Source organism: Argiope bruennichi, chromosome 11, assembly GCF_947563725.1.
Source record: "Argiope bruennichi chromosome 11, qqArgBrue1.1, whole genome shotgun sequence".
Taxonomy (NCBI): domain Eukaryota; kingdom Metazoa; phylum Arthropoda; class Arachnida; order Araneae; family Araneidae; genus Argiope; species Argiope bruennichi.
Genome location: NC_079161.1, coordinates 68999271 through 69026633, shown reverse-complemented (window position 1 = coordinate 69026633; position 27363 = coordinate 68999271). Strand labels below are relative to the sequence as shown.

At 26.8% G+C, this 27363-nt stretch overlaps 2 protein-coding genes across 5 annotated transcripts in view; one reads left to right on the top strand and one right to left on the bottom strand.

Moving 5' to 3' along the window:
• Nucleotides 1–3406, bottom strand: part of LOC129957108 (rho guanine nucleotide exchange factor 7-like) — a 32740-nt gene extending 29334 nt beyond the window's left edge. Inside the window, exons 1-2 of the mRNA XM_056069257.1 lie at nucleotides 3207–3406; nucleotides 1965–2078 (exon numbers count right to left, since the gene is read on the bottom strand). Of these exons, the coding sequence (XP_055925232.1) occupies nucleotides 1965–2033 (69 nt within the window). The 5' untranslated portion in view covers nucleotides 2034–2078; nucleotides 3207–3406. The remainder of the gene's footprint in view (nucleotides 1–1964; nucleotides 2079–3206) is intronic.
• Nucleotides 3407–17319: 13913 nt separating this feature from the next.
• LOC129957230 (peripheral plasma membrane protein CASK-like) overlaps nucleotides 17320–27363 on the top strand; it is a 416803-nt gene continuing 406759 nt past the window's right edge. For all 4 annotated transcript variants that reach the window (XM_056069470.1, XM_056069469.1, XM_056069468.1 and 1 more), the window contains exon 1: nucleotides 17320–17737. In XM_056069470.1, the coding sequence (XP_055925445.1) occupies nucleotides 17670–17737 (68 nt within the window). In that variant the 5' untranslated portion in view covers nucleotides 17320–17669. The remainder of the gene's footprint in view (nucleotides 17738–27363) is intronic.

The window sequence follows — 27363 nt, the reverse complement described above, 5'->3', positions numbered from 1 at the left end:
ACTTCATCAACATGACAGAAAGCTGCTTAGCTTTGAAAAAAAAATAACAAAACTAATTATTGTTTTATCAGGGTCATAAACATATATATAATCTTAATTTAAAATAATTTTATTTAGCAAAGCTAAAATAAAATGGAAAAAAATAGGAAATTTCACTTATTTTTTTAATTGGCATGAGGAATTAGCTCTAGAAATACTATCTTTACATTCTTCTTTGGTAATAAATAGTAGTTCTAATGACAAAATATTTTGAGATAATTGATGTATTTTTCATTTAACCCTTGATGTTCAAATTTAAAGTATTCATATAAACACAATTTGGAAAGAAATTGCTTTTGGGAAAAGTTCATTTAAGTAAAAAAATTTAATAAATTGTCCAATATTCAATAAATTTTTCTTATTATTTTTTCAAATAAGGCTTTTTTTTTTTTTTGCACACTTTTCTAAAAGCAATTATATTTGAAAAAATATACTCAGCATAGCATTTGGGTATAATATCCAAGATTTTCATAGTCTGATAGAATGTCATGGATATAATTTGTAGCATTTTTATCAACACTAAGTTATTCTCTTCTTTAGCTTAAATACTTCATCTCAAAAGATAATTTCTATTATGATAAGTAATATCTATTTGATAATTTTTTACTTTTATAATTAATAGAAACTTTACATAATCTGAAATTAATGCCGTAAAACAATTAAAGTGATAGCTACAGGATTTAACCACTAATTTTGATTAAGGAAACTTTTTATAGATAAAAATTTCTGCATGTAATCAGAACATCCTAAATGCATCTTCGATACATAAAAATGTTTTCCTAATTTATCGAACATTCTAAAAATTTTTAAATATTGGACATATTTTTATTAATAAAAATCACAATATCAAGGAGATGGCTCCCAGAATCCCAAATATCTATATTCAAAATTAATGTATCATCTTAAAATTAAGGTATGATCTCATACATAGCTTGCAGAACCATTGATAACTGTTGAACTGAAACTGTACATTGACAACTGTATTAAACTATTGCCACATTTAAAGAACTACCACTGTAAAAAAGCATATAAAGTCAATTTTATTTATGAATTATTAAAGTTTCATTATTAAAAAAATCATACCAGAAAGTAAAAGAATCTGAAATTTATGATAAATCAAGAAATACAATCACATTTAAGTATCCATAAATTTTGTTAAATGGTTAAAGATTTAAAAAATCTGACTAAAAAATCATTATTTTTAGGGATTCTTTATAAAAATTAACTAAGTTGCCCTTATAAGATGCAAAGTTTACACTACACCCATAAAATCTAAAATGTTCCATTATTTGAATCAAATAACAAAATGTAAAATGTCATCTAATTAGATAGTGAATGAAAAAAAGGTAATAACAGTTAGTTAATCATTTAAATTCAAATAGAACTAAAATATCATTCTAAAATAAAAACATAAATTTATTATTAAAATAAATAAGGAAATAATAATAACTGAATATAACTTTCATATCTAAATTGATATATTTTTAAAATTAAACAGGAAGTTATTTAGAAATTTAATAAATGGAATTTTTTAAATATATTTTAGGTTTTACATTGACTAATCAACAGATATTTTTGAATTACTGCAAACATTCAAGAAATGCTGATAAAAAACACAATGTTAATTGAAAATCGATAAGGTAACAGCTTTATAAGTTCCATGTTTTGATACGTTTTTTTAAAACATTGTTTTCAAGTTCAATTTGATTAAACTGAATTTGTAAACATATGAATAAAGAATCTGACAACATATGATCATAACATAAACTTTCTACAGAAATAAAATTTTCAATATTTAGATATCTTCTAAATAATATTCATTGAAGAAACACATATTATTTAGCTTATACTTTATATTCTCATTAGAAAATCAAAACTCATTTTATTCATGATTAAAAAATTTAAAAGAGATGTATAAATATTACCTCATCATTATTACTTGCTTTATAGTTGTAAACAGCTTTAACCAAATGAACTGGTGAATCAGTTATCATTCTTGAAATTTAAAAATAGTCAACATAGCTTTTCTGGAAGGTTTTCTGTAATGAAAATAAAATGCCTGAAATTTTTCCAATATAACAATATTAATACACTTAAGAAACAAACATACATGCATATGAAAAATATCAATAGTTATGCATATTCTTTCAGATTCATTACTCGAAACAACTATAATTATTTTTATTACTGTAGTTCAATAGTAACCAAATTATGTATCAAATCTGAGAAGGAGAGAAACAGTATATACAATGTTTTATCAAATTTGCTGGGCTAGGCAACTGCATTGAAAGCTATCATGCTAGCAGATGAAGAATTTTCACATCAATATTTATAAGTCTTAAATACTACCCTACCACTAAATAAATACCATTTTATTACATGAACCTCAGTTTATTTTACCTTTTACTCCATTAATATAAGATGTAAAATGTTATAAGGTTAATCAAAGAAAATATAAATGTAATAATTATGCAGGTAAATTTGAACGTAAGAATTAAATACATGACAATGGTGAGCATTAGTTATGAAAGAGCTTATTAATATGCATTCTTTCTCGATAAATTGCTGACATGCAGTTATTGTACAAATATCTGATATTTTTGTTGGAATTCTTAGAATGGACACTGATTAAACATTAATACTTTAATGTTTTACTATCACTATTGAAGCAATTAACATATCAATATTATTTTTCAATATTTATACTAAAAAGAAAGTAAACAATAGGTAGTTCATATATTTCTAGCTGTACTACAGAAATTAAGAATTTATTTTGTGTCACAGAATATAATAATATAGAACAATATTCTTTGAATTCTGTTGCTAAGAAGCCTTTATAAATACGTCAAAAGAATTAAAGACATATAAAACGGCATATTACAACAAGATAACTATATAATCTGCGATTTTATTCCCGTGATAAATATCAAAATTATTATAAATATTTTTCTTTGAAAGACACCGCCGATGATTCTTTTAAATATGCATCACTTTCAAAAATTCAGTTTCTCTTTGAGTTAGAATTAAGAACGAACATATTGCTATCTGAAACTTTCAAAATAAACAAACGATCAAAAATAAATGAGCTTTTTCTAAATTTTTATAAGCAATACATTGTATATATAGAAAAGTTCCTTGATAATTCAACGGGGAAAAAATACTGTTACCTTAATTGTCAAAGCAGAATTTGATTTGGCATTTAAAGAAATCTAGACTAATATTTTGAGGCAAAAATATAAAAAGTTTACATAATAAGCAATCATCCAGCATACTTTCTCTAACTTAAACAACATGCACCGAATTCGTGCCAAAAACAACTGTCAATATTCATTAAAATTCTCATCAATAATCAACAAAACATTGCAAATGAAAAAGGATGCGGTTAATAAAATAACTACACGGTTGCGATTTGTAATGAGAACGAACATTTTTTTGGTGTTGTTCTTAAGTGGCTTAAAAACAGTGCATGTGATCTATTAATTTATTATAAATAATATAAATGCGCCGTAAAATTTGTTATTACGAAAAAATGAATTTTAGACCGCCAAAGAAAAATATTGTAAAAAAAGATGAAAACCAAATAATTCGAATATCGAAACTAAGACTGTAATACAATCCATGTGCATTAGTTTTGTCTGGTTTAAAGCAGATAAACGTTACGAAACGGAATAGCTGAGACATTTTCAGCAATTTTATTGGATGTTGCAACCACGGTTGAAAGAATGCAACCAACAATTTGACGCCAAATTCTCCATTTTAGTAGCGAGAAGAAACAGTTGTAAAATGCTTTAGTTTCTTATTAAAATGTTTCTTTTTCTGTTAAAAATTTCTATATAGGTAAAATAATTAAAGAATTGAGATGGGAAGAAAAAATTTATTTCTTAAATAAATATAGGCTGATAGTTTGTTAGAAATATCATCTTTCAAAAATGTAAGAATAAAAAAACAAAAAGATTACATTGTATTAAAATAGATTTATTATGAAAGAAGAAAAAAAAAAAATGTTACATACTGTTGTTCCTTTTTCAAGTCATTATTTTCAAATTTAATTGTAAAGAAAAATAGGAATCAAATTTCATTTGTAATTATTTTCAAAGAATAATGAATCGATCCTATTAGTGACAGATACAATATCTCCACGATATTCTGAATATTGAGCAATGTTCTGCAGATATCGTAGCAATGTTGTTAGACATTTGATTTTGAAAATTTTGAAACTTTAAGAATTTGAGAAATATTAATAATTTCTTCAGAAAGTCTAAAGAAAAATTATGACCGTCTTGAAACAATTTTTTACTCAATCTCATAGGCATGCTAATAGGCTGCACGAAATTAATATCAAATCCTCATTAGCACATCAGCGGTTAGAATATCGTTCAACATGATGAAAATGTTATAGAATATGTAATATTACCATCATTTGTAGGTTAGTCTTACATGTTAGGAAAATTTCTTTACTTTTGGATATTATTCTTAAAATAGTTGCGCATTTCAAAAAAATTCTGGAGAACAGTATGCATGATAAAACTCAAAATGGAAAATTTTGGACTAGTTTTGGACTAGTACAGTTTTGATCGAAGTAGAAAGTTTTCAAGAATGTAAAGAAAAAGATCGAATAGTGAAGAAACTGCCCATATTAGTACAAAATAATCAATAATATTGTTCAGTTATTTTTACAACATCGTATGGCATTCCGAATGAACAACATAATGAATGCAGCATGAAATATTTAGAACTAAGAAAGGCGATTCAATGAAGAATGAAAAGCGCTATACCTGATTTAAGCAGTGCTACTCTTGGTTGTTCCAAATTAGCAAAAGACATTGTACGATATCTTCAAAATGCTTCAAGATACGATATCTTCAAGATCTTCAAGAATGCCGGACGATATCATGAAGATATCGGGCCATATTGGTGAGCATTTTGAGCTGACTGAACATAGAGAACATGTTTAGAAAAGAAAAATGCACTATTTTAATCAAGAGAAATTCTTATTTATAAATGTTTTGTTGATGGTAGACTAATTCAATGACTGATTGATGAAATTACCATGTGAAAAGATTTATAAAATGTTTCCAATTTTAACGAGGATGTACAAATTTTATACAGCACAAATCCTCTTGCCTTGAGTAAGATGAAAATCACATCTTTTCGATGGTGTAGAGATTAGAAAAGAGAGTAAGAGGGGAATAAATGTCCCGAGAGCCAGATTGAGGATATTACGGGAACGAAATGTTAGTGACTTTAAGTCACTTTTTAAAGCCAATTCTGAGTTGGTGAACGATTTGTCGGAAACCCTACCAGGCTCCCTACGAAGTCTGAAGATGAAAATGATCTGTCTATTAACACAAGATATTATTTGATACATCAACGATGATGCTTGATATTTTGAATGCCGTACAATATTGCAAAGATATAATAATAATAATTCTGGATATTTTGTGCTGATGGTGATATAATGCTCCAAACGACATATTCTATACCATTGAGTAAATTTCTTTCAGTTTTGCTAGGCACATTTTTAAGACATTCGGTGTTTATTCCTTTCTTTGTTATAAAAATTGTCGAACTTATTATTATGTAAAAATAATGAGTAAATGTGTCATTAAATGTATTAAAAAACAGTCCAAAATCACTCGCCGTTTGTGGATATAGGATAATTTTTAATGAGTCTTAATGCAAATAAGCAACTAAAATGGTAATAGTGCTTATATGGTTTTGAGAACTGGTATATGCTTCCGAAAGGATAAAATTGAGAAATTCAGAAACGGAACTGTTGTGGTAAAACAAAACTACTATCTTTAATTGTTAAAATCCTTGAATCTATATTTACAGATGAAGCAAAAAATATTTATGTGGTAACCAAGGAAATAATGAGAAAAAAATTAAAGTAAAATTAAATACAGATTGTTAGAATAGCTAAAAGAACCATCTCTTTCTTATGGGAAACACGAGAAATTCTAAACAACAATTATATCTCGAAATTCACTTCTTGTAATAGAAAGATGACTTCAAGATAGCTCACGGAAAACATTTAGTCAGATGGCCACGCAGAACAATGTTTTCCGTGTATCTGTAAAAACAATACATTAGTTAAATCCTTTGATATAGTGAAATACTGCCACTAAGAAATAGGAAAACCGAACTGACAGTTTTTATTCCATGATTTTATAGAAATCAAAAATTAAGCTCATCCATTCAATAAATATAATATCCTTATTAACCCCAAATGCTCAACAATGTTGTTATGATATATACACAATATTGTCCGCCATTCAAAATATCAAACGTAATGATGGGGATCATACAATATTTTGCGCAAATAGGAGTGAGAATTTTGACTTAATTCAGTTTGTTTATACTAACTTCTCGTTTTGAAGAAACGTAAATGCTATTTTGGAAGAGATCTTGTTATTTTGAATCGTGTTCATCTGAATAAAATCACTCAGAGGAGAATGAAATCAAGTTTTGCAGAAACCTCTGACATAGATACCAGCAAAAAACAACTTAACTAAAAAATTTTGAAAGTCACTTCCAAGCTTCATTCTTCATATTTTTTCTGAAATAAACATTTTGTTAGCAATCTTTCTTTTCTTGCACTTTATTTGATCTCAACAGTTGTGTTTTTATCCTTTATTTTTATATAACACTCTCTGTATACAATTAGTATTCCGAAGAGACAAACCACGAACTTAAAGCTTTAATCCTTTTTTCTTATATCTTCTCAAAATCTATTGGCGTTTTATTAATAATGAATGAAACTCGCATTTCAGACAGCTTAATCAACAGCTGACAGATAATAATGTTTTTCTCATTTCACAATTTTGAGAATAAAGTGAAACTACACGGATAGCAGAAAAAGAAGGAAGTATAAGACATTCTCTGCATATACTTCGTATATGAAAATGAAATGAGGCATGTATGATAGAAATGCAAACATAAAATTTCTTCATTAAGTTTTTTTAAAAAATACTGAAAGATAAATAAAATAAAACAAATACCAGGAGCTTCAATTTTGTAAAGAATTTAAAGGACGAAGAAAATTCAAAGCTTAAAAGTAACTTAAATAATAAATAACTTTAAAATATATTTCATGAACAACGGTCAGCATTGATTTGCATGTAAATATTCTAACTGGTGATGAAACCTCCTTATTAGCAGAGAATGTTGTTCAATATTGCACTATATTCTAAGTTATTATTTTATATTATTAAATATTAGACAATGTTATAGAATATTATGAATATTGTTTAATATTGCACAGTATATGTGGAAACCAGTGGAAAAAGTCTTTCTAAAATATGTTCGCCCGAAATTGTGGATTCTGGTTAAGGCCGAGAAAGCCACGAGTGCTCAGATTTGTATTCAGAGTCCTACATATGAGAAGTATGTGCTTTGTATTAAAATAAAGAAAACCGTTACTTGTACATGAACTGTATACAGAACACTGGCCCACAATAGTTACAAAATACAGATCTTTATCATAAATCGAGATTGAATATACCGTGCAATCTTCGGCGATTAATCTCCGACATGCAGCTCATATACAGGTATATGAAAACCTATTATGTATTTTGGGCGCCTTTTGTTGCCAATCAATATTTACAGTTGTAACCACAAGATCTCATACCAAATCTCATTTATTTGAGTCATTGTGGTTTTGAGTGACAGCCGTGAAGACCATATCGATAGGCCGTAAATTTTTTGACTGATTTGGTTTAAAATTTTATAAAAATGTACCCTTTCAAAACTAAACTTTTAAATGAAAGTTTACCAACCATTTACGTTTTGTAGTTATTAAATTCACTTGTATTTGAACAACAGGACAAACGGACAAACGGACTTCCTTTGAATGAATATTCGTTCAAAATATTTATAGAATTTCGTTATTGATAGAAATCTACTAATTTGGTGTAAAGTCTGCATACCAAATTGCACCCGTCTAGTTCAAATAGTTTTCGAATTATCGTGTTTGGTTACACAGAAAAGGACTTAATTCCAAAAATACATTTTTTTGAACTCAGAGAGATTTGAAACGCATATTCGTCAAAATGTTGAGTTCGAATTTTTTGATCCTTTCAGTATTTTCTTTTCATAGATGAGAAAGCAAGACTTACCCACACAGGAAAATACAGTTATTGAAATCGCAAATATTGTTTCTTTAGCTTACTTGAAATTTGCTCAATAGATATTAATAAAAACTTAGGAAGCAATTAATTAAATGTATGAAACATTGATTTTTATATACAGAGAAAGAAATCATATCCTGAAAGAAAAGGAAATTAATTTGATGGGTGAATATTTGTGATTGATTTCATAGTAGGGACAATGCTAAAGCATCAGTTCACTTTTAATCAATAAATTAATCTTTTAAAAACTATAGAAATAGATATACGGTGGCTCAAACAATTGAGAGTACGCCTTACTTTTACTTGAAAAATCCGACTTTCAATATAAATAACGCATTACCGGGAAGAGCAAACATGTTTTTATTTTTACACATAACAAATGGTTTAATTTAAACTAAAAATAAGGAAAAATCAATAAAAAACTTCTAAACTGAAAAGTTTCAGAATCATTTTAAATAAGCATACTTAGATTTTTGCCTCAAAACGTCGTGGTACTGATTTTACCAATTTTTGGTGTTATCTGAAGATATTTTATCCTATTCTTCTTGCAACACTTGTTTTAAATAGATTTTGTTTCTAATTTTGACTTTTTGGACCGCTGTTTCGAGTGTGGCCCACAGATTTTCAATGATATTGATGTCAGGGGACTCTGGTGGTGTGTAACTTCTGTTTATAATGAAAAAGACACCACTTTTTGACGTTACGTGTAGTGTGTTTGGGGACGTTGTCCTACTGAAAAATGAAATTTCATCTAAACCGAAATTTTTTAGCACTTTCCTTTAGATTGCTGCGAGGTATATCCAAGTAAACTCATCAAATTTACTTCAGAAATTTCTCAAATCATAGGCAGAACTGTAAGTGCTGAAACTGCGTAATGTAATTAGACAAGCTGGATATAAAATTCGAGTTGTTAGAAGGAAACCGTTCATCAGCTTGCAAAATGAGAAGGAGCGTTTGGAGTTTGGAAACACTCATCCACTGAAGACCAATAACTTTTGAAAGAAAATTATCAATATATTTCAATATTCGGTATATATATATATATATATATATACCGAATGGAGAAAAGCCCATTACTGCTTTGGATTCAAAAAATTTACACCCTGCAGTTAAACACGGTGATGACTCCGTCATGCATTGGGGTTGTATGGCTTCATCCGGGGTAGGAAATTTAGTTTTTATAGATGGCATTATGAACCACATGGTTTACTTGAATAAACTTTGCAGCAATCTAAAGAAATGTGCTAAAAATTTGGATTCAGATGGAAATTTCATTTCCCAGCAGTCAATGATCCAAGCATACTGCACGTAACGTCAAAAAGTGATATCTTCTCATTATAAGCGGAAGTTACACACACCACCACACACACCATCATTGAAAATCTGTGAGCAACATTCGAAGCAGCGGTTCAAAAAGTCAAAATTAGAAACAAAATCTATTTAAAACAAGTGTTGCCAGAAGAATGGGGCAAAATATATTCAGATAACACCAAAAATGGGTCAAATCGGAACCACGACGTTTAAAGGCCATTATAAAAGACAAAAGACATGCAACTAAATATTGACACTTTCTTTCTATGCAATATATTACAAAAATTTTAATGGTGTATTCTCAATTTTTTGAGGCAATTTGACATATTTAAAATATAGAATTTTAAATAAACATTCCACTGAAAATTTTCAATTTAGAGGTTTTTTGTTGATTTTTTTTTAAATTTTTACTTTAACTTAAACCTTTCCTTATGTGTATATATAAAAATAGGTTTGCACTTCTCAGTAATGTATTATTTATATTGAAAGTCCGATTATCAAGTAAAAGTAATGTGTATTCTGAATTGTTTGAGCCACTGTATATGTATATAAAGATAAATGTTTGTTTGTATGTCTTTTATATAAATCTATAGTTTTTGTTCGATCTTGATAAAATTAAGTACAAGTATTTTTAACGAAACAAGAAAAGTATTATGAACCTTTCGAAGCACAAAAGCTTATTAAAATATCAGTTAATAAAAATCAGTTAAAAAAAGCTTATTAAAATATTAGTTTTTTTTTTCCGTTACATCTTTCGAATTTCACTAGCGTCTGTTTACATATGTTACTGAAAATTTCAGTAAACATATGTTACACTGAAATTTTGTTATTTATTGCATATTATTTCCAAAGTAGGATTGTCGATTCCACTTTAATTCCATAGCATAAGTATTCCTTTTCTCTATATATTATTATCATTTATTTCAATAAATTTAATGCAACATTAATTGCAAACGATTTTGCAATATTTAAATATGTAGATAGCTATTTTTTAATCTTTATTTTAATTTAAAATAATATTAATCGCAGACAATTTCGATAAAGCTGTAGAATCTCTTTCGATATAAATATCGTTGTTCTAGTAAAATTTAATTTTCTCTAATAATAAGCTGAGAGTAATAAAAAATGAAATCGTTCAAAAATGTACATTAGAGGATGAAAAAAAAAAGCAACAAAAAATCAGTATGAAGAGATTTTAAAAGACGAATTTTTATTTAATTAATTAACTTATTAATGTTTTTTCACTATCCAGATGTAATGATCTAATTTTTTAATATGTTTTTTAATTTATATAATTCCTATATTTTTTTGTAATAAACGGTTTAATTTTGTCTTGTATTTTAATATTTCTACTTTTTAATGGACACATATGATTCATAGAAGTATTTTTAATACATATTTTTTTAATTCGAATCTATTTAATTTTATTTTATTTCATATGAAATTTTTTATATTTTTTTCAACTGGGTTCAAAATCATATTTCCTAAAAAAGAAATTCATTTTTAATTTTGCATTCGAAGTATAGAATTTACTGCTTTTTTTAACTTTGTAGTTTCAATAATTCGGATTTATTTTTGTTAATCATTATAACCAAATATTGATATGTCATTTTTATTCTTCCATAAAATATTTAATCACATGTTCTTCTGCTGTTTCTATAAATCAGGGTATTAAAATTTTACGAATTCTTAACTTTGATATAATATTTGTTATGATTTTATTTCCGATGTCCGTAATGATCAATAAATCTTATAGTTTAGCAGTATTCTAAGTTTTGATATTCATTCGTAATATATAATTTGGTGTAAATCATTTTTTTATTGATAGAATTTCTACTTGAAAAAAATCCTTTTCACATATATTTCAATTTTTGGCAAGATATAACTTTTCAGTCGTATGAACAACAAGGGTGAAACTATCAATAAAGGAATTCCATATTAACATATTACGGCTGAAAAAGTCAATAATCAGGAAAAACAAGGTAGTCGCTAAAGACGGCTAGTAAATCTGAAAACAAAAACTGTGAGGTGAGCATCTTCAATGGATGAACAGAACCCAAACTTTTTATAAAGTCATTTTTATGCAAATATTTTGTGTAATGTTGAATATTGCGAACAGAAATTTTTATTATATTCCAATATCGTATTTTTCAATTGGTTGCCATTCGTTCATTCATAATTTATTTATCATTCCTTTTAATTACAATGCTTCATAAAAACCTGTTTATTTTATCTGGAAATTCTCTTGTGATAAAAAATGAGTATCTGCGTTCAGTTTTAATTTAGGTAATAAGAAAAAGAAACCCAGAAGTTTTTGTTAGTAAATTAATTATTTTCTTTCTGGAATAAAAGATATACTTGTTAGGTCCAGAGTAGATATTAGTTATATTTTAGCTCCGCAATTGGGCGAGCTTTTTATCATAGCATTCCAGATAGGTGGATTCATCTTCAAAACTGAGAAAGTGTTTGTCTCCATTATCTCGAATCTCAGAATAATCATATTAGAAATGTTTATAGCTTGTGATTATTTCTCTCTGTGTTCTGAGAATTAATAAAATAATTTTTATCCATTTTCCTAATGATTGATAATATATACTTTCAATGGTGTGATAAAAACTGCAATTTGGGGTTTTCTGGTGAAAATGTCTTTTCCTGATTTAATTAATACCTAAAAATCTTCAATCTCTTCAATTTATCTACTTCAAGACATTACTGAGAACAGATACGAAAACAACTAAAGAGGTTATCTTTTCAACTATATTTAAAAAACAGTACTTCCGGATACCCTTGCATTCTGTCACTATGAAAACAATTCCTTAGCTCTTCTTTAGTTCAAAAGATGGAGACATTAAGAATGCTTTTAAAAGATCACAATGTCATCTTAGTTTAGTATAATAATATTTTTTCAGGAAATCTTTGTCATTTTTTTTCTCCAACGTATAATTAATGCTACTAATAATCTGATTGCTATCATATAATCTATATGATCTTAAGCTAGCAAATGAATTTAGGCAAACTTTAGATATTTCTTCTCCAATATACAAATTTTCATCTAGTAATAGGTATCTAAAGGTTAATAAGTAAACTTAGTAAATTGAAAAAAAATGGGAAAGAATTTGTAAGAAGCTTCAAACATGTTATCAAAATCCTATTCTGTACCATTTCTATGAGCTAAAGGATATATTTTTTACAAGGAAACATTATTAAAATATGAAACAACTGTAAGAAAACGTTAAATGATTGCAAGATTTGAACAGATAAGAGTATCTGTCAAATGAATAATTTTTAATGAATAATGAATGATTTGTGAGTGAATAATTCTTGAAAAAATTTCATTTCTATCTTAAACCCAAATGATGCTTAACATTTATCTTTACACTTGGATAAATCAAGCTATTAAAATTAAAGACAGATCTACGATTATATCAAGTTGCTCAATCTTCTCGGGAAGATAATAGAAACTTATATCCGCCTGAAAAGAAAACAAACAAGGAATGCAACCATTACCAAGGGCACTAAAAATGTCGACAACTGATGAGAGAAAATTCATAAAACATCCCAGCGATATTATTTTAGTTTTCATATCAATTTTTCTTAAATTCGGAAAGGATTTTATATATAAGGAAATTAAAAGGCTATAACAGTTCTGTTTTTACTAAAGTTAGAATGGGAAGCAAAGAGATATTCATGCCATTGTTAAAAGCATGATATAAAAATCTCAGTCAGCTTGTCAAATTCTATCGGTTAGTGCTCTGTCCATACTTGCAGACGATTTTATTTTTTTAAAAAAGTGTTTAAAATAGAGTAAGGAAGCTTCAATCATTTCCAGAATGATCTTAAGAAAAACTTCCAACAATTTACCGTCTAAGAATTATTGGAACTATATGACATATTCAAATATATATTAGTTATAAAACGCATTTAGAAACTAATAAAAAATACAAAAATAACTGTGAGTTCCTTGAGTTATTAATTGGTTACGGAGCAGTTTTTTTATGTGATCGCCTCTTGAATTATGATTGTTACAAGGTATTTTAAATATGTTCTTCCTACAATATTTTCATGGTGTTAAGCAATGTTCAGAATATCCAATAATATCATAAAAATATCTTACAATATTTTTGTGCTAATAGGGTAACTACACTGAAACAGAAAAACAAAGTCAACGTGTTTAAAACTAGAAATTTACACGGTTTGTAGACAGAAAGAAAAGAAAAGAACGAATTTCTCTTTTCAATTGAACTCTAAGGGAACACTGAAGACCTCAGAGTTATTTCAATAATTTCGGACCTTTAGCAAGTAATACTAAGAGAAATGTAATGGGTCTCGAAGAAACTAATATCGAATGATATATTGATTTATGAGATGGCAATGAATTAAATAAAATCCAGCTCATTCCAAAAAGTATTTTAAATAAAGGCGAATATATGTATATTAAAATAATGAGACATACAATGAATAGTAATAATGGCAATAAGCAAATATTTTTTCCCAAATTAATGTTATTTGTCTTTTGTTGTCTCTTGTAAGAATTATATCATTTTGAATTCTGAAGTTTTTAGTAACTTTTGGTATTTATTCTGAAAATATATGATATATAATATATATGCATATAAAGATATATGCACCTACGTATATCTTAGTAAATTTTCTGTTCTAGAACTTTATTCTTTTTTTCGATGCTAGTAAATAAATCTGAGTAACTGCTTATTTATTTATTGGTATCTGAAAATGAATTTCTTTATGCTTAAGTAAATTAAAAAAAATTCCTTAAATTTTAACAAGCGTAATACATTTAAAATGAGTTATCTATATTAGTAAACACTTCATAAAATTTTTTAAATCAGTTAATTTTTATGGTTTTAATGATTCTAAACTAGTATCTGCATATTCATTAAAATTTAAAGTTATGGTTCTGCATCATATTTGTCTTCTAGTAAATTACAAGTTATTAACACACAAAAAGCTTAAAAATGGAATTTTTAGGGAAATTATAAAGTGTTATCATTATTTGTATACGACCCCATTATAGTAAACAAAGATTTGGATGTTGGGAACGTGGCTATACAGGAACCCCCTCCTCAAGACGACATTATAGTAAACAAAGATTTGGATGTTGGGAACATGGCTATACAGGAACCCCCTCCTCAAGACGCAAATGAATATCTAATTGCAAATAGGAGCAGATAAATGTCTATTTTCATTCATCTTTACTTTCGGCCATTTTGGATTTTTAAGGAAATAAATTTCAACAAGTGAAGGATTGCAAAAGGTTAATATCCCATATTTTTGAATATAACACCCATAACTTATTTTAATAATATTTCTGAGATGTGAGTAAAAACATTGACTTGAAATTAAACTTAAACTTATAAAAACTTAAAATGTGAATTTCCAATGGAATTGATCTCTTTGAAAGACATAACATTATCATAATCTGTGGTTACTGTTAAAGACAAAATCTCAGAAGCACAACAATATTTTAAAATATTTGGGAAATATTGAACAATTCCGTGAAATACAAAATCCGTATAAATATTTTGCACAGAATGTAACAATTTTCAAAAGGTAGTGAAATTTTTAAAAGCTTTCATTCAGTAAAATTACAAAACAAAAATATTAGTTTCAGTCTGATAATTCATTTTATTTGATGTTTTATTCCAAAAAATTTAATAAAAACATTTTTTCCTTAACAGCCGAATATTGTATAACATTGTAAATTCAACATAGAACAACGTTCGACAATATTGTAAAAATTGTAATGTAAAGTCTATATTTATTTATACTGTTTCTACTATAAATAGTATATTTAACAAAATAATATAAGAGTTTATTATTTTGCTTTTACATGTTTTCTTTGAAGCCGTCAGACAACCCAGATTCATTTTTAATACCTTGATTTTGATTCCTTGTATTTATTTCAAAAATACTTGATTTTTAACAACAATATTTTTGGTCGATTTATTTGAACTAAGATAAACTAATGTCAGAAAATGAAGGAAAAGTAAATAAAGGAAAATAACAGAAATAAAATTAATAAAAAAATAAATATTAAAAAGTTAGCTCTTAAAAAATTCTTCATTTGACTTTAATTAAAAATAGAACACATCAAAATTATTAAGTTCAAACAAATTATCAATTTCTCTATGGGACCCCCCCCCCCTTTTTTTTTATCATAGAACTGTATTTATCCTTTTTTTTAAATAATGAAATTTTAATTTTTATGAAGCAAAATTTTTAACCTATTTTCCATAATTTATTTTAATTGAAAATATTAGTTATAACTGAAATCGCTTCCACTTAATTTAAATTACTTTCTTTAAATTTCGAAACTATACAAACCTTATTAAATTAGAAGGACAATAAAAAATCAGATGCAGAAGCACCCGACATTCCTATGGAGCCAAGCACACAGCTGTGTAATCGTTTCTCACATTTCAAGGTGTCCCTGACCCAGTAGATAACAAGTTTGCATGAAACCACAGTATGTGGGGTTAGAATCACGAGTGAAATGCTAATGAAAATATAGCTTTTATTGGTTAAATATACGCAGGAGATATGCTGCTATTTTTCATACTCGAATAAGTAAGAGTCATTTTATAGTATGTTTATAGAATTGGAAACTAATTTATATATTATTGTACAATATCAACTATATTGTACAATATCGGAATCCTGCGTTGATTCATATAACAATAACCTTATATTTTACACTATTATAATATTGTAAAACAATATTGTAAACAATAGTACAATATTATACCATATTATTTTTGTAAATTTTACAATATCCAGTACTATTTGGACTTTAGAAGAATGGCTATTAATCTAAAATTCCTGAGTCTAGATCTCAAAGTGAATTAAAAGCAAGATAGATAGAGAGATAATGAGTTATAGAAAGAATAATAAACATTACACCCATTGAAGAATTCTCAAGCAGTCTAGGACGAATATAAATAGAAAATAATTTTTTCTTCTATAAAGTAATCATTAATTAGTTTTAATTTTGAGAATATTTAGAATATTTAAGAACTCTATTTATGATTACGAGAAATTATGCTATACAAAATTGGTAACTGTATTGCCGATATTTGTGTTCCATACTGAGCAATATCGTTAGAATATAATATTTTACATTGTTTGATATTATAAAATAATATTATACATATGCCTTTTAAAACTTTAGAATATTTTACAATAATGGGGGCTACTTGGGTACTCTTGCTACTCTTTTGCACAATAATAATAATAATAATAATAAACATGCGTTTACGTATTGTGAAATCTCATAGCTAAGACCTTTCCTCCAGTTTTTTACTGTAGTCCAAGGAGATTGCAACATTCAATTGTTTCAAATGGTAAAATAGATAAACGAATGTCTGTGGAAAAGATTACAAGTTATGGAAGTAGTAGAAGTTTTTAGTACCGGTGCTCATTTTGATTCTTCAAATTTCGGAAAAGCATACATATCTATTACATATAAGTAGCTAAGTTGAAACCGCAGTTCGACACTGGATAGGTATATGGATGTCTCAAAACAATTCTGCGTCGGTAATCTTGTATTGTGTCAAATTCCCTGTTGTCCAAGGATTTTGAAAAAAAAATACCAAATGATCTTTCTAAAAGAACCAATATTTTCCAATTTAATAATGTCATTTCGCCGTAAAAAGTACGTAACAAATAGAAGGATGTTTCAGAATTGAATTTATGTCAGGTCAAATCGCCAAAACGGTGCTAAAACACATTAAATAGCACCCCTCCGCTTCAAAGACTAACCAATAATAACCCCGATAGCCAGTGCCATAATCAGTTTCTTCTCGCATCGGTATATCTGCTAGCGGCGTGATATAACGTTGGATCGGCATCTCTCAAAACAAACATGTGTTAGTTATTGTCTTGTGATTTCAAGTGGAATTAGTGTTTCAGGCTTGTTAGAATTTATGAGAAATTAAGGGAAAACATCTAGGAAGTTCAGAAATAATTGGTTTGTGTTGTGAAACGTACTAATATGCTTTATTAGTCTGTTTATTTTCAAAATGTGGGTGTTTTGATTTGCAGTTGCAAGTTTTGTGTGCAGACTTATAGTGGATTTCAACGAGTATATGCTAACTTGTGCTTCGAAACCGAATTAAAGTGAGTGTGACTTGTTAATGCCAATATATCTCTACAACTGAAAGGATTCACTTTATAATGAACAGAATGGCCGATGATGAAATCCTGTTTGATGATGTGTATGAATTGCGGGAAATTATTGGAAAGTAAGTAGTTTTATTTTTCGTTTATTTTGAATGTCAAGTTTTGAAGACTTGTATAAATTCTAATTTACACTGTGCAGTATAATATGCTTTTTAAATTGGAGACGAAATTAAAAACTTAGGAATACGAGCACTTCTTACAAACTTAAAAAAATATATGGTTTATTAGTGATTTTATTTTTTTTCCAGGACACTTATTTATTATTATAAAATAATTATTAAGAAAAAAATTATTAATTTAAAAATTTCATAATTAAAATACAAATAAAAACTTGATCCAATTGAAAAGTTACTAATTTCTGTAATAGAACAATTTCTCTTATTTTGATATTTGTTTATTTTAACATTGCTTATTTAATAAAAATTTTGAAAAAAAAAATGTAACTCACTTGAATTTGATATTTGAATTGAAATTTTGGGGAGCATCGGATATTCCAATTGGGTGTTTATAACACACACCTTAAAATTTTATTTTGTATGAAAAAACATAGAATTAATTTTGGTACCTTATAGTAAGTTATACTCCAAATATATGCAGCATACTTTACTTTCTAATTTGTCTTTTGAGCTGAAGGTATTATTTTTCATTTTTTGTTTGCCATTGAAATTTTAAAAGTATTAAGTAATATTTCTTCGAAGGTTTTGTGATTCAAATAATACTTTCCAAATAGCATTGTTGCTTATTTAAAATTGACATAGTAGTTATCACTAGTAACATTGCTTGTATCTAATTTACAAGTGTTATTGATGTTTATTCAAACAGAATTCTTAACTTTATTAAATATTTCGAAGCTCTAATCGATTATGTTAATAACCATAATAGTTGTGTATACTTTATTAATGATGCTGTGAAGATTGAAATATTGTATTCGAATAATGCTATAAAACTTTCCTAATTTGTAGTTAAGAAAATTATAAGATTTTAAAGTCCTGCCTTTTTTCTTCTGAAAAAACTGCTCTTAAACAAAAATTGGTAGATATTTTATTGCTAGAAGCTGATATTTTAGGGTTATATTAATGTGCATGCACAAAAGTGTTCTCATGCACTTATATAATTTCTTGATATGTAGGTATTGAGTGTATGATAATTTGTAGTTTTAAAATTGTTATTTTGAGCTTATATTTTATAACTAAATGCTTTTTAACCTTTGTTAAAAATGTAAACTAAATACTGTGAATATGTCTGTTATTTAAAAAAAAAAAAAAAAAAATTCAATATTCTCATAAAATAGTAAAACTAACAATAACCTTTTTTTTTTTTACTGAGATTCTGAAAATGTATCTGTATATCGTACATTCTAAAAGACTCGAAGAAAATATTATTGGTTTCCATGTTTTGAAATTAGAATTCATTATTAAGATAAATTGGAAAAAAAAAAAAAAAAAAAAAAAAAAATTAATATTGCAGAGTTGGAAAATAATAATTTAGATCTGAAATTTTTCAAATTTTTTTTAAGCTGTTCAAAAAAATTTGAAACAAAACAAAAATAAGAAACTTATTTATTATTTCAGTTAATTTAAAAAGAATTAAGAAAAAATTAAGGGTCAATTTAGAAGTATCAGAAATTCAAATATTTAATTCCATTGGGAGATGGGATAGGTTATACAATAATTGATTTATCTATGATCATAATCCATTTAAATATAACTACATCTAAATTGCTGAGTATCATAATTGATCAAAACTAATGCAGAAAATCATGGTTTATTATAATGTATTATGAGAAGAAAAAAAAAGGTTTGAGGGTAGAATAGGCCAAAGTATAATTATATGTTTCTAAAAATAATATTGAAGGGTTATATAATGGTAATTGGATAACCAAGAACACAAAAAAGTTCCAAAAGTTGAATAAAAAATTATTACTATATTAAAACAGTTTTAGAATTGATTTTATTTCTGAAGAATGAAAAGGGACCTGTTTATTATCGTTTTCGTCGAAGTATTTGCTGTTTATGCTAAGTTGTAAATTGGGATTGCAAACTGTCTTTTGCTACTTCCTTTGTTATTTTTCAGAATTTAATTCTTTTGAACATAAGGTACATTCTATTTTAAATAAGTTTTCCTTTCAGTAAAAAAAAAAGAAAAAAAAGTGCAATATTAGCAAAACAAACCAGCTGTAGAAGTATGAAAATATTGTTTTTTGATAAATAATCTTATATCAGAAGATACTTGTGAATTACTACCTTATTATGATGGAAATTCATAAATTTTGAATACCTGACATGAGTTCTACATATGTTTTATACATACTCAAACTGAATGAAATGTGCCCTGATGAGTTGATTTTATGGCAGTCTTCACTTCTTTTAAGAAAATGGTGTAATTCATTTGCATTGGAAAAAATTCAAAAAGTTTTGAAACTTTTGAATATTTTCCAGTTCCTTAGTTTGTGATAAGAATAATAAATAATTCTTGTTTGCATTTTATGTTGACCACAATTCTTGGCACACTATCTTTTTTTTTTTTTTTTTTTTTTTGTTCCATAACTATTTTTTTTTTTTTTTTTTTTGCTAAAACAAGAAGTTTAGAAAAACGTTTATGAAAATGTATAGAATGGAAATCAGATTGTATAGCTCATTAAAAGGTAATTAATGCTATTACTATGATTCTGTTTTAAACATTGTTCTCATAGTTTTGCTCACTGAACTCGCTGTTACTTATAGCTAAATCTTTTGTACTTGTTTCTTCAAAGTGGTACCAACAGTAAAATTTCGTTTACAATGTTGCTTCTTGTGTTTGTTTTGGGAAGTATTTGTTCAAATAAAACTTATTGACTTCTTTTTTTCTTATGTCTTGTTTATTGTTATCTGTGCTTTTAAAAGCAAACCTCTAAAGTATTAATAAGTCTATTTATTGATTGTATTTGGAAAGCTGAGCAAATTAGGCAATTTGTACTTAAATTCCCATATAGCATGGATCCCTATGCAGCATGGATGAGTAATAAAAAAAAATGCACTTAAAAGTTAAAAAAAAAATTATATGTTATAAAATTTGGAGAGGAGCTGGAAGATTCATTTTTAATAAAATTTAAAAATGTGGGAAAAAATCAGTGTTAGATGTGTCGGTTATTGGAGTAATATCGTGCTTGTGGAATAAGGTTATTAACAAAATATGGTTATTCTTATAATTCCAAAGGTTTTGTAGAACATCATTGCCTTACTTGTTGAGCATGTTCATAATTATTATTAAAAAATATCTGTGAAAGTAAGACATCTAAATTTTAAAGGACACAATTACTTTTTGCTATATTTACTTTTGAATTAAGAATACTTATACCTTATATAATATGAGTATTTCAGTGTCAATCAGAAGTTGTATATCTCTGTTGTTGATATATCAATCTGAAAATCATGCCCCAATGAAATATTTGTTATTGCTTTACAGTGATGTAGTGTTTGGGCACCAGCCTTATGGAAACATTAGAGCATTTATATTATTTTTGAAATAAAAATATGAAAAAAAAAAAAAAAATGTTCTGCATGCAGTCTGTATTTTCTAAACCGCTGATGATGATTGGAGGTGAAAAAATATTAAGCCTAGGCATCTATCATCCTCATGATGCTGTTATTGTTTTATTATTATTATTTCCTTTTTTATTTTTTTCTATGATAACTGAAGATCGATAGATATATGTGATTAAAAATAAATGCCTAACATAATACTTTTTTTTATCCATTTTAATGGCATAGAAAGAGTTCATTGAAATTAGATAACTTTTGTTTTTAAGTTTTATCATACCTACTAATTATTTAAAAATAAATCTTTATAAAATTAATTTATTAATATTGCATGCAGTAGGATCACATTAAAGATTGTATAGCTGAAAGTAGTAATATTCCTTTCACTGTGCAAGTAACTTGAATTTCTGTTTTCTAAGAATAAAAATTTATGCACTACATTCTTAAGATATTCTGTATTACAGAATGTTTTTTCAGAAATTGCAGAAAATAGTCTTATTTTTAATATATTTTAAAAAACTTTTTAAAGATATTAAAAATGAATTAAATATGTATATTTTTTATATATATTTAATATATTTTTAAATTTTTATATATTTTTTAAACAAAATCTGATTATGTTAGCTACTTGTTTTCTGATCACTAAACTTGAAATTATGGTGGCAAAAGCAGCAAAGAAATTTTTTTGATTTATTCATAATAAGTCATATTTCTTCAAAATTGGATACACTGTAAGTTTTTATAGAAACTTTAAAGATGTTGATTAGATTTTTGTGATGACCTAATATAAATTTTAAAAGCTAATGATGGAAATTGAGAAAACATATTGATGGAGCATTTTGAGGAATTGGATGATATATTTTCTTTATTTTACATTTTTTAGTGATAATATATTCTATTAATCATTTCATATATCATACAATAAGAAATTCTTTCTCTTTCGTCAATATAATTGCTACATTAAATGCTGTTAGATTATTTTTGAATTCCTTTAAATTTTGTAATGTTGCAACTTTTTTAGTGCTATTTAGTGTGCTGATAAAATATTTTTCAATCAATATTTTTTGTAAAATTCATGTCCAGATCTTTATGTAGTTTATAGGTAAAAGAGTATTGATAAAAAAAAAAATTTAAAGTATTAAAAGAGTGATTGATAAATACTGATTATGGGAAAAAATTAAATATTTCCCCCTTCAATTTTTTTAGTATTATTTTAATTTTGTTATTGTTTTTTTTAATTTTGTTATCTTCTAATTTTTTTTCTTTTCATACTTTCTTAGAGTGACTGGATTGAAATGATAAGCAAGAGTTATAATGAACTGTTAGCTTTGATTAACATATCTTGAGCACATTGCTAATTAATCCTTTTATTCAAATAATTATTTTAAGTACCAAGTAAATTATATTCAGGTAACCTTTTATTATTTTTTCAATTTCTATTTTTCACTTTTTGATTATACTTTTTAAAAAACAATTGTATTGTAGAAATGGTTGGTAACTGCTGGAAACTGTAAATAGAATTATTTAATTGGATTAATATTTGAAATAATCATATTAGAAGAAATTTTTACAATAGTATTTTAAATTTAATTACTTGCATATGAATTCTTAGCTCATATTGTACCATAAATTAATAGGATATGCAGGAAAACTAATTTTTACAAAAGTTAATTTGCACGATTGCTAATGAAATCATATAAAATTTAGATTTTATGAGCAAGTTTTGCTATATAAATGATTTCAAAAATATTTCTCTGTATTTGATTTTTGTTGAGAATCATTGTGAATTGAAAACACAATTTTCATTATTGATTTCCTGGAATTTTGTGAGCAACATTTTAGTGAAAGATTAATTTCTTACTGATTGTTTGAATAATAAATTGATATTACCGCACAATGTTTGCAGCATTGTCAATTTAATTAAAAATTAAGGTAATCCAATGTTATTTTTAGGTAATTTGCTTTAATTTTGTATAATTTGATGCATTAATGTTAATAATTTAATTATTTAGCAATATCTTATAAATATTATAAAATACAATTTATGTGTACATTCTACTAAATATGTAAAATTAAGATTATATTGCATTTAAACTATTTACTTATACTTTTAATTCAAATAGATCTTAAGTATTAAATCTAAATTAAAGCTATTATTTATAGAATCGAAGTTACTGTCCGTTTTAGGGAAAAGCGCCAACCACTCTTAGATGATTTTATTCTATAGATACGCAGTGAATAAGAAAAAACGTTTTCATTAAATTTGTAAGGCACTTTTAATCTTGAAATCGAAGCTGATTGACGCATGCGCAAAAACGCGGAGAATTTCCGTAACTGAAAACGGACAGTAATATGCTTTAGTTTATGTATTTTGTTTTATTATGATTTCTATTTTATTTTTATTTTCTTTATTTTTCTGATTTGCTGCTTATATTAATATTTTTTGTTACTTATTTTGTTTGTTAGATTAGAAGTTCTTAACCTTTGATTTCGGCCAAGCTGTGTTCACTGTGGATAAAGAACTTTTTCATTTTTATTATTTGAACTTCAGCTTCATCAAAAATATTAAGATCTGGAGGTAATAAGTTGAATAGTTTTACTCTGCAGCTTTATGAATAAACTTTCAATATTTTTTTTAAAAAAAATATTAAATTATGATTTTTGAATGTATTTATCAAATAATGAAAAATAAAATTAGAAAATTTATTTTGTTGTTTTGTTTGTTTCTTTTAAGAGTGGATATTTGATTTGTCTGCACTAGAATATAGAATTAAAACAGACTCATGGTATTAAAGCTTTGTAATGTCTTTATTATTTATTAAGTAAATATAGAAAAATCCGATTATTTTTGTACCTAATTTAATTATGTTTTATTATTCTGTGTATCTAGGGAAAAGTTGTATTTAATTTGATGTTATTGAATTTATTTGTTGTAGTCAGAATAACAATATTTTATGTAAATCTGCAATGCTGCAAATATTGTTAATATATTGAATTGTTTCACAAGAACGAACCTGCCAATGAGGTCAACTATTGCGCGCAATAAAAGGTTGTGCTTACCTCATTAAGACCACGTGACTCCAATGGGACAGTGGCAAATAGTTGTTTCATCGGGCCAACTATTTACCATATTCCCATTGCAGTCACGTGATTTTCCTGAGGTAGGCGTGGTCTTCTATTGTGTACAATGATTGGCCTCGTGTGAACGCTGCTTTAGGATAATAAAAAGGTTTTTCAAAGAAATCCATAGTAAAAATTTTACTGTATTATATGCAATTTTTTATTATCGGGGCAGAACTTTGTGATCATTCTGTATTTGTAGCTTTTTTTTCTCACTTCTGTAAAGACTTTATATTCATAAATACATTTTTTAAAAAAGCCAAGATAATCCTGAGACATGGCGTTTTACCTGGATATGGCAGTTGTTGATTTATTTGAAACCTTATCAATTATAATCGTTATCAGCAATTCATCCACAAGAAGAACGTCTCTCTCTTATTAGCACAAACGCCAACAACATTAATGCGACATCTCCGCGATATTATCTGGCACTCAGAATATCGAAAAACGTCGTGGAAATATTGGACCATAAGATTGTTATTTCATTGTTAAAACAGCGCCTTCAATCTGTCTTAACCGAAGAGAATCGACTGACAAGGTAGATATAGCATGCCGCATAATCATGTAGTGTGTATGCTGACATATTTTCACATCAGCAGTTCCTAATTTTACACAAGAGTTCGAATATGCAAACTTGGACATGCAAGGTTATTACAGAAATCACTGTATCATTCAAGATTAATGTGTGGAAGTATAAATTGGTATTTTTTAAAAAAAAATAGTTTTTGATAAACTAGCTGCCTTAGACGACTAGTTAGTTCGCCCTAATTATTGACGTTTCAGGCTGTTAAATGTAAATGTAGATATTATTTTTAAATGTATATTATACATATTCTTTTTTTAAATCTTACTTGGTGTTTGATTAAACCAAAAACAACAACAACAATGAATTAAATAAAATAAATCAAAACAAATTGTAAGATGTTCAAATTAAAAAAAATGTATATATTATGAAATAAAGACGGAAATTAAAATGCTCCGAAATTAATATCCGTAGACAGTACTGCTTTAATTTTAGCTTCAACATTGATGAAAGCAGGCGATTGATTGTTTTGATAGATGAATTTGAATTTCAACGCATTGAAAATTAATTGCTGCAACTCGTGTATTACATAATTAAAAATAAAGAATACATTTTATACAAATGAAATTAATATCATTAAAAAGGTAATTTTTCGAGTTTCAAGATCATACAAAAATTATTTTCATGAAATAATAGTTTTGGAACATATAGTATTTCCAAAAGTGAGTCCTAGAGATTACCCATCTGGCAGTAATTAAGCCTATTTTCATCTTAGATTAAACTTTGACATGTATTTCTTAATTTCTTTTGTATCTTCCTCCTTTCGAGTGAATAGAGCGTTTGATGAGATTAACAAAACATTAAATTAAGTGTAGCTTTAAAAGTGGTTTTTCTTACACTTGACTGCTGCCATTCGTCAATATGTAATAAGAGTGATTTCTGTGCCAAGTATACTAGCGTTGCATATATATATATATATATTAAATCCTAATTAATTTCGTAATTTTTATCTTAATTTAGCCCATATTAACTTCATTCTAAAATGTTCTCTTATTTCCTGATCCAATTCCACCTTTTTTATTTAATTAATGCAACAGAATCTCTGTAAAATTGCTGAAATAGACAAGTTCCCACTCTTCAAGTGAAGGGATAAAAATTTGTTGATCTAAACACATTCTTTTAAAATATCCCTATAATTCCCTTACCTAAATTCAAACATGTAAAGAAATCCCTATCAGAATCTCACAGTATATAATCATGGGGATAAATATTTCTTCCCGTTTTTGTTCTTTTCTCTTTCGCTCTTGTGCCATGCTGTGAACGGACCTGTTTCGTCCTTGCTTCTTGTACATAAATTATGCCTCCCGGGATGGAATAAAGGGAGGTTTTAAAATTACAAAAATGTCTTCTCTCTCTTCGGCCACGAAACTGCTTTCAAAAACAATGTGTTTACATATAATTTAAACTTAATTAATTTCCTAATTTTTTATCTTAATTTAGCGCATATTAACTTCATTCTAAAATGTTCTCTTATTTCCTGATCCAATTCCACCTTTTTTATTTAATTAATGCAACAGAAGCTCTGTAAAATTGCTGAAATCGGCAAGTTCCCACACTCCGAGTGAATTGATAAAAATATGTCATGCTAAGTGAATTCTTTTAAAAGATACCTATTAATTCTCTTGCCTAAATCGACATGTGTAAAGAAATCCCTATTAGAATCACACAGTATAAATTCACCGGGAAAAATATTTCTAGCCTTTCGTTGCGCTGTAGATTGACGTATCCCATCGCTTCTTGCTTGTACATAAATTATGCCACCCGGGATGAAATAAAACGAAGTTTGTTGGTCCAAAATTTGATATGAATCTATACTTTTGATACCAAAGCTATGTATAAGTTTTGTCCATCGAACTCCTTACATTTTGTAGTCATCATGTTCATTTCTCAGACAGACATACAGACTATCTTAATCTGAATGGATTTCATTCAAAGTTTGTTAGAAATCTAAAAACTTCGTACAAAGACCACATACCAAATTTGGTTGTATGACTTTTGTGTACAATACACTTTGCGTACGAATCATAAAACTGTCAATCAGTTGTCTCGTTTACATTGCGGTTGTGTTACTGATAAGGGTCAGTTCTAGAAGAGGTTACAACATCTTAAACGTTATCTAAAAGTGTCATATTTAGCGAGAGTTAGTCTGATGTTTGACACAATTTCGAATACTTAACGATACGTTCATTAATATAATTTCATGCGTTTTAATACTATAGGAGTAATTTCCACTTTGCTTTTTATGAAAGATGGATTGCTTTTCAATGTATTTATTTAAAAATATAAGATAAAAACATTGGGGAATGATATTTCTGCTCATATAAATAGTGTACCCACTTCGAAATAATAATAATTTTTTCTAGATTTGAGATACAAATGCATTACTTTACATAAATATAACGTTTTGCATTAAACGAAAGAGATTGCGTTTCATTAATTTTTGATTTATTTCATCTTCATTCGTTTA